We start from the raw sequence: 9,176 nt of genomic DNA, 5'->3' as shown, positions 1-9,176 counted from the left end.
GATGTGAGAATGGCACGCTCACGGCAGGTAACGCACTACAACAGGTGTTAACACACACTTATTCCAGTCTACAGAAGCACATTTTCATAACATTTCTTACAACCCGAATTCCAGAAATGTTGGGACGTTTTTTAAATTTGAATAAAATGAAAACTAAAAGACTTTCAAATCACATGAGCCAATATTTTATTGTATAGAACATAGATAACATAAATGTTTAAAGGGAGAAATTTTACAATTTTTATGCTCAAAATGAGCTCATTTCAAATTTGATGCCTGCTACAGGTCTCAAAATAGTTGGGACGGGGGCATGTTTACCATGGTGTAGCATCTCCTCTTCTTTTCAAAACAGTTTGAAGACGTCTGGGCATCGAGGTTATGAGTTTCTGGAGTTTTGGTGTTGGAATTTGGTCCCATTCTTGCCTGATATAGGTTTCCAGCTGCTGAAGAGTTTGTGGTCTTCTTTGACGTATTTTTCTCTATAGGTGAAAGATCTGGACTGCAGGCAGGCCAATTCAGCACCCGGAGTCTTCTACAACGAAGCCGTGCTGTTGTAACAGATGCAGTATGTGGTTTTGCATTGTCCTGCTGAAATACACAAGGCCTTCCCTGAAATAGATGTCGTCTGGAAACCTTTATATACCTTTCAGCATTCATAGTGTCTTCCAAAACATGCAAGCTGCCCATACCGTATGCACTTATGCACCTCCATACCATCAGAGATGCTGGCTTTTGAACTGAATGCTGATAACACGCTGGAAGGTCTCCCTCCTCTTTAGCCCGGAGGACACCGCATCCGTGATTTCCAACAAGAATGTCAAATTTGGACTCGTCTGACCCACTTTGAAACAGTCCATTTTAAATGAGCCTTGGCCCACAGGACACGACGGCGCTTCTGGACCATGTTCACATATGGCTTCCTTTTTACATGATAGAGCTTTAGTTGGCATCTGCAGATGGCACGGCGGATTGTGTTTACCGACAGTGGTTTAGTTGGCATCTGCAGATGGCACGGCGGATTGTGTTTACCGACAGTGGTTTCTGGAAGTATTCCTGGGCACATTTAGTAATGTCATTGACACAATCATGCCGATAAGTCCCGGAGGGCCCAAAGACCACGGCCACCCAATAAAGGTCTTCGGCTTTGTCCCGTACGCACAGAGATTTCTCCAGTTTCTCTGAATCTTTTGATGATGTTATGCACTGTAGATTATGAGATTTGCAATTTGACGTTGAGGAACATTTTTAAAGTATTCCGTAAAAATCTTTTTACGCACTCTTTCACAGCTCTGCCCATCTTAACTTCTGAGAGACTCTGCCTCTCTAAGACATCCCTTTTATAGCTAATCATGTTACAGACCTGATATCAATTAACTTAATTAGTTGCTAGATGTTCTCCCAGCTGAATCTTTTCAAAATTTCCTGCTTTTTCAGCCATTTGTTGCCCCCATGCCAACTTTTTTGAGACCTGTAGCAGGCATCAAATTTGAAATGAGCTCATTTAGTGGATAAAAGTGTAAAATTTCTCAGTTTAAACATTTGTTATGTTATCTATGATCTATTGTGAATTAAATATTGGCTCATGTGATTTGAAAGTCTTTTAGTTTTCATTTTATTCAAATTTAAAAAACGTCCCAACATTTCCAGAATTCAGGTTATATTCCTATTCTCGTACATTCATCTGTGACCTTAAAACTGCTGGAAAATCGAGCTGAGATCCAGATGATTTAGACCCTCGAAAATATGAAACACACACAGTAGTCAGCTTCTGTAGCAATACTGCATTTCAGTTTGTGATTAAAAATTATGAAGTGACCGTTTCGTTACCATTTTGAAGCCATTTCAACTATGATTTATTTATATTTATTGTGTCCTTACTGAAAATATTTGGATTTATTTAAATTCAGTTTTGTGTTTCTGCACGCACACACACACACACCCACACACACACACACACACACACACACACACACACGCACACACACACACAGGTTTGTTTTGCTATCTTAGTGAGGACTCTCCATAGGCGTAATGGTTTTTATACTGTACAAACTGTACATTCTCTCCCCCTACACTAGCTCTACCCCTAACTCTACCCATCACAGAAAACTGTCTGCATTTTTACATTTTTAATAAAACATTGTTTAGTATGTTTTTAAAGCTATTTTAAATAAATGAAATGTCCTCATATTTGATGTTAAAGTCGTAATACCAGAGTAATACCCATGTCTTTATACAAATTTGTATCTTCATAAATCATGAAAACAAGCACACACACACACACACACACACACACACACACACACACACACACACATATATATATATATATATATATATATATATAGAATGAAATAACGGTAATTACGACATGGTGTAACTTTAATTATTATTATTATAAATATTTCCCCTTATTTCACCAGCCAAATTTGTGTCTCGAACTACAAATGATCACTCAGAGTTCAGTCGTGACGGTGTGTAGTTCATTCTGAGCACCGCAGAACTACAATGACCAGACTTTCAAGTGGCTCGTGCTGGTGTCGTCACCGGAAGTGGCTGAAACAGTCTCGCGCTAAACATGCTGCGCAGAGGGTGACATTGGACACAGATTAATGTTTTATAACAGTAAAAATTCTAGTAATTAGTATCAGTAACTGAAGTGTAAATGGAGCCGTCTAAAGCAGGTACAGGAACATTTTAATTTCCGGCGGAATGTTTGTTATGGATGTGTGTATAAATGTCAGCTGTATTACCTCACAACACTACAACTACACAACACTGTTCCCAGATCATTATACGCGCTTATAGATGCAAGAAATGTCATGTATTTGTTACATTAAAAGCATTTTATAGGTTTTTGATCGTTTGTAGATACAGACTGTGGCATCAGGAGTTATTCTGAATGAATCATTTAACATGAATGAATCAAATGACTCTTCTAGGGTTTGTACAGCTGTCACTTCATTGTCAGTCACGAGATTCAGTGAAGTGTCTATTAGGATTTGATTATTGACTATATGTTTTCATTCATATGAACATTATTATTGATCATTGACAATGTTTTCATTCATATGAACATGATTATTTTTGACTCCACAGAGGAGCCGCACCTGAGGCACGTGGAGAAAGACGTGTTGATTCCCAAGATGATGCGGGAGAAAGCCAAGGAGAGATGCGTCCAGCATGTGGATGGTACGACGGGTTTACATTCTGTCATCATTTACTCTCGTTCCAAACCCGTAAGGTCATAGTTCATTCAGTTTTGGGTGAACAACTGATGCGGGAGAGCAACTGATACTTTCATCTTTGAGTGAACTAACCCTTTAACACTGAAGCGCAGATGGCAGCAGGAAGTGAGCCACCCGTGACCCCTGCGCATGACATCATCTCCAGCTCGGGTTTCCTCTTGATCAGTGAGTTCTGAACGTGCAGAGAGTAGGTGACGGGTCAGAAGAAGCCGCTGGCCTCTGATGTAGTGAACATCTCGCTGTCTGCTGTCTACACGGGCAGCATCACCTCGAGTGAACCGTCACGTGTGTGTGACGCCTCGCTGAGATATATAAACACACACATATAGTTTTATTTTCCAAATATCTACACAACAGTTATTTTTGAAACAAAAGACTCAACTCGCAGCTCGTATTTATGTAATCATCAGTGATGATTAAGAATGAGATTGCAATGAGAGTAAAAACAAAGTTAAAACCTCAAAATAAACATTTTTGTAATCAAAAGTTTTTGGTATTTAATAATAAATTACAATACAAATAATGAGATGGAGTTTTTCGCCCTACCGCGGTACTTCCACCTACGTCACGCGTGACCTTTCCAACATGATTACGTAATGCGTGGAGCATCACAGAGCAGTGCAAGACGAGCATTTGTGCTTAAAAAGTATATAATTGTTATTTTTTTTTTAGAAAATGTCCGATGGTTTCTCTAGATAAGACTCTTATTCCTCGTCTGGGATCGTGTAGAGCTCTTTGAAGCTCATGGATTCACAAACTTTTGTTAGATGTAAAAGTCCCCCTCAGATTTTAAGGTAATATTTCAATACTTTTATATCATGTTCATGGTTCTCTGATGTTGGTTAATGGTCACGTGACATACAAGTAAACAGATTGGCCTAATCTTTTTATTTAATCTTGCTATTTGAAGATTTGCGATATGACATTTCATATGAAAATCTCTGATATTTCTCCTGCAGTGAGACAGAGAGCAAAGACTCGACTGCTGATGGAAATAGTTACTTGTGAAGGTTTTCACACCTGCCTACAGCAACCACCAAACGCCTACGAGCAGTGTACTACACCTACTACAACAGTGACATTTATGTCTTCAATTCTTCACTGCCAAACATTCACACCTTGAGTTAGTTCACCCAAAAATGAAAATTCTGTTATTAATAATTGTTGTTCCACACACCTTCGTTCATCTTCAGAACACAAATTAAGATATTTTTGATGAAATCCGAGAGGTTTATGACTCGTCCATAGACAGCAACACTTTCAAGGTCCAGAAAGGTACTAAAGACATTGTTAAAACAGTCATGTGACTGCAGTGGTTCAACCTTAATGTTATGAAGAGACGAGAAACAAAACAAAAATAACAACTTTATTCAACAATCTCTTCTCTTCTGTGTCATTCTCATACGTTGTTTCCGTCCAGCGCTTCCAGGTTCTACGTCAGAACGCCGGCTCATTATTTGCCGGCTCCTGCGTCAGCATCACACGCATGCGTCGTGCTGATCACGTGACCAGATTTGGTTTTTAGATGCAAACACGGAAGCTTCACTGTGATACTGCGTCACCTGCGTCAGGGGAGAGACGAATTTGTTGAATAAAGTGGTTATTTTTGTTTTGTTTTTGCGCACAAAAAGTATTCTCGTCTCTTCATAACATTAAGGTTGAACCACTGCAGTCACATGACTGTTTTAACGATGTCTTTAGTACCTTTTTGGACCTTGAAAGTGTTGATTATAGATATTGAGTCATAAACCTCTTGGATTTCATCAAAAATATCTTAATTTGTGTTCTGAATATGAACGAAGGTCTTACGGGTGTGGAACGACATGAAGGTGAGTAATTAATGACAAGTTTCATTTTTGTGTGAACTAACACTTTAAAACACGTCAAATCCTCGAGTTTTTATTTTGGCAGAATATTGGTGAATTCTGTTGGAAATGAAGCAATTGTGAATGTAAATAAAGTGAACCGAGTTGCTCTGAAGAGACGCCACGCTTCACTCTGAAACACGCAGAGCAACAGATATCATACTTTAATTGTGAGTTTATAAGATACATCACTATGAATAAATGAGGTTATATTCGATTTACTTAATTATTAGCTTTTTGGTTTGGGAATCGAATGTCATGTGAACTCGTTAAGCGGTCATGATGAGTTCAAACCATGCAGACATTTTGAAATGATTGTTAAAAAATTGCATTAAGAAACTGCGTCTTAGAAGCAGTGTGTTGCGCAGATGCATGTTTGATGTGTGTGTTTGCTTTGATTGCTCACTCTCACACTCTCACACACACACTCACTCACGCTGGCGTCACGCGCTGCTCTTCTCTTCTGTTGTGTCTCTGTGATTGTTTGTACTCCAGCGCTGTAGTCTCTCTCCACACCTGCACATCTCGCCTGATGGTGTCGTGGAAACCCCCTCCAGAAGTTTGCTCATCGATTTCACACCTCTGCCCGGCCCTCGGCCGCAGGTTTGCATGTTCTGGTGTGCAGCGGCTGCTCTTGCACACGACCTGACAGCTCCATCAAAGCGCTGCTTTACTTCTACTCTGACCACAGCGAGAAGAGCCGGCTTCTTCTGCAGAACGAGTTTCAGGCCAGTTGAACTGCCACATGCTCTCGACTCACGTTTCATCTGATGCTGTTCATGGACGTGTTGATCAGAGCACGTTATTCCAGAGAAAATAACGCTCGTCTTTATAATCATTCATCAAACTTGATCCACCTCTCAGTCCCTTTAATGAGCTGCTTCCGCTCACTAACTGTGCAAGTAACTTTATTATTTATTTATTTTTACTCAAAAAGTAACTGTTCTGGTTTTCTGCGATAACTTGAACATTGTTGCCGATTTAAATGTCATGAACTAAAATTGATTCAGTTTTGTGGAAATTATAAAGTATGACCCTATGATATACATTTTATGTTTTCCAAAATTCTCAAATTTTCTGTTTAAAATGTTCTGGTTTTATGACCGTTTTTAATTTAATTTTAATAATCAAAAGCAATGGTAAATCAAAAACTGTGCTAATCAAATGAACGCATAAAACTTTAATGATTTAACTTTTTAAAAAATGTAATCGCATGAAATTTGAACAATTTAATTTTTGGCAAATTCATTTTTTTTTTTTTTTTGCTGCACAACAGAGGTTTAATGTTTACAGTTAATTATAGAAAGAAATTTGTGTGATATTCCTTAAAAAATGTTTATATAAATATAGATAGTTCATATAGATAGATTTATATAAAAAAATATATATATAGAGATATGATAGTGAAGAATGTACACAAAATTGCTGAATTTAAATAAATAAAAAATTGCTAAATTAAATATATAAATATAAAATAATATTGAAGAATGTGTACACGAAATTGCTGAATTTAAATAAAAAATTGCTGAATTAATTATATAAAAATCAAATGATAGTGAAGAATGTGTACAAAAATTTGCTGAATTTAAATAAAACAAATGCTGAATTAAATATATAAAAATAAAATGATACTGAAGAATGTGTACACAAAATTGCTGAATTTAAATAAATACTAATTTTACACAATATTTAATGAACATTCACTGAAACATTTTAAAACAGGAAATCCAAACCATATCAGCCAATCAATCCGTCCGGTTCTTAATGACTAAACTGAAATGCTTTGTGTTTCATGACTTATTTTAGTGCTGAAATTGAGTAAAGCGAGGTAAAACATAAGCGTATCTGGAAGTTCAACTAATATTGATTGTCTTTAGTGAAATGAATGTTTTTTGTGAGTTTCCTGTTGGATTAGTTCAGTGTTTTCCGTCGGTTGTCGGTCTGTTTCTGGTGGAAACATCCGTCCTGCTTCATGTTTATGCATCCGAGGCGTCAGATGAGCTTTATATGTATTAGATTAGTCTCACGGTTGTGCTTTCTGGAATTGGTTTTGCTCAATCTGTTCTGCATACAGATGATAGACCATAATCAGTCAGAGACAAGTAATTACAATGATGTTTTCTGGGAGCTTTGAGTCGGGGGAGAGCGGGGCGTAATTAATGCTTGACAGAAGACCCTGATAACAAACCCTTCAACAGCCTTTTCACACGCTCACGCCATCTTCTGCTTTATTTCAATAAGCTTCTTCAGAGGAATTCAAGTCAGCGTCTCATGTACAGTTTCATCTGCTTTTAGGACAAACATGCGTTACACAGATGTCAGTGTCTGACCGACAGAGCGCAAACATGGTCACATGATACTTCACGTGTTTAAGATTTTTAAATGTTTTAAAAGTCTCTTCTGCTCATCAAAGCTGCATTTATTTGATCAAAAATACAGTAAAAATTGTAAAATATATTATTATAATGTAAAACAGCTGTTTTCTGTGTTAATATATATAGTAAAGTGTAATTTATTCCTGAATTTTCAGCATCATTACTCCAGTCTTCAGTGTCACATGATCCTTCAGAAATCATTCTAATATGATGATTTGATGCTCAAGAAACATTTCTGATTATCATCAAATTACTGATTATTAATAATTGATCACCAATAATAATTGAGCATCAAATCATCATATCAGAAGGATCATGTGACACTGAAGACTGGAGTAATGATGCTGAAAATTCAGGAATAAATTACACTTTACTATGTATTCACACAGAAAACAGCTGTTTTACATTATAATAATATATTTTACAATTTTTACTGTATTTTTGATGAAATAAACGCAGCCATGATGAGCAGAAGACTCTTTCAGAAACACTGAAACATTAATATTTTTCCAAAGTTTTAATGGAATATCAGGCTCATTTGTGCTCGATTGAGTCCATTGATCTCCAGTATTTGAGTCTGTGGGTTTTGAGAGAGAAACAAACTCAAACTCAAGATTTTCTTCTGTCGTTTTCAGTGTTCAACCGCTGCTGTAAAGACGCCGGCTTCTTCATGGTGTTCAAGTGTCGAGAAGAGAACGCCGCGCTGAAGGAGTGTCTGACGCGCCAGTAAGCCTTCATCATCCTCATACTCTGTTTTACTTCATCAGACCTAGTCATGTGTTCAAAAAATAAATGTGAGGTTTTATGATACATTTTTAAGGGCAAAATGGTCTAGTTGGTGTCACCATCCAGCAGAGATCATAAAAAATATACATTTTTTGCAAAAATAAACTTTTGTGATTGTGTCAAAGTCTCTTAAAATATCTGGCATTTTGACCTTTTTTGGCGTGATATAACAGAAATATTCAGGTCGCTTCATGATATTTGCAGTTCAAACATTAGTGATATTTGTCCTCTAACAACATGAAAATATTAATCAAGTTCTTGAAACGAAGATGATTTCAGTAACACTTCACAATAATGTTTCATTCGCTAACATTAACTACACTAGATAAAGGATTAGTTCAGAATGAAAATGTCCTGATAATTTCCTCACATGTCATCCAAGATGTTCATGTCTTTCTTTCTTCAGTGGAAAAGAAATGAATGTTTTTGAGGAAAATATTCCAGGATTTTTCTCCATATAGTGGACTTCACTGGGGTTATGTAATGCGTGGAGCATCACAGAGCAGTGCAAGATGAGCATTTGTGGTTAAAAAGTATATAATGTTTATTTATTTTAGAAAATGTCCGATGGTTTCTCTAGATAAGACTCTTGTTCCTCGTCTGGGATCATGTAGAGCTCTTTGAAGCTGCACTGAAACTGACATTTGGACCTTCAACCCGTTGAACCCCAGTGAAGTCCACTATATGGAGAAAAATCCTGGAATGTTTTCCTTCATTTCTTTTCCACTGAAGAAAGACAGACATGAACATCTTGGATGACATGGAGGAGAGTAAATTATCAGGACATTTTCATTCTGAACTGAACTAATCCTTTAAGCAACATCAACTATTGTACGTGTTTGAATGTGTTTGTTGTGGCGGTTCTTCACTCTCACAGTTACCAGGATCCTGCGTTCTTCGAG

At 37.2% G+C, this 9,176-nt stretch overlaps 1 protein-coding gene across 2 annotated transcripts in view; it reads left to right on the top strand.

Moving 5' to 3' along the window:
• The first annotated feature begins 2,517 nt into the window (after positions 1-2,517).
• cmc1 (C-x(9)-C motif containing 1) overlaps positions 2,518-9,176 on the top strand; it is a 7,185-nt gene continuing 526 nt past the window's right edge. The window contains exons 1-4 of one of the 2 annotated variants that reach the window (XM_051865843.1): positions 2,518-2,684; positions 3,100-3,192; positions 8,124-8,214; positions 9,152-9,176. The exon at positions 9,152-9,176 is cut by the window's right edge and continues 526 nt beyond it. In XM_051865843.1, the coding sequence (XP_051721803.1) occupies positions 2,666-2,684; positions 3,100-3,192; positions 8,124-8,214; positions 9,152-9,176 (228 nt within the window). In that variant the 5' untranslated portion in view covers positions 2,518-2,665. The other variant, XM_051865844.1, reaches the window with a different exon arrangement.

The sequence above is a fragment of the Ctenopharyngodon idella genome, chromosome 16, assembly GCF_019924925.1.
Source record: "Ctenopharyngodon idella isolate HZGC_01 chromosome 16, HZGC01, whole genome shotgun sequence".
Taxonomy (NCBI): Eukaryota; Metazoa; Chordata; class Actinopteri; order Cypriniformes; family Xenocyprididae; genus Ctenopharyngodon; species Ctenopharyngodon idella.
This window is presented reverse-complemented; position numbering and strand designations above follow the sequence as displayed.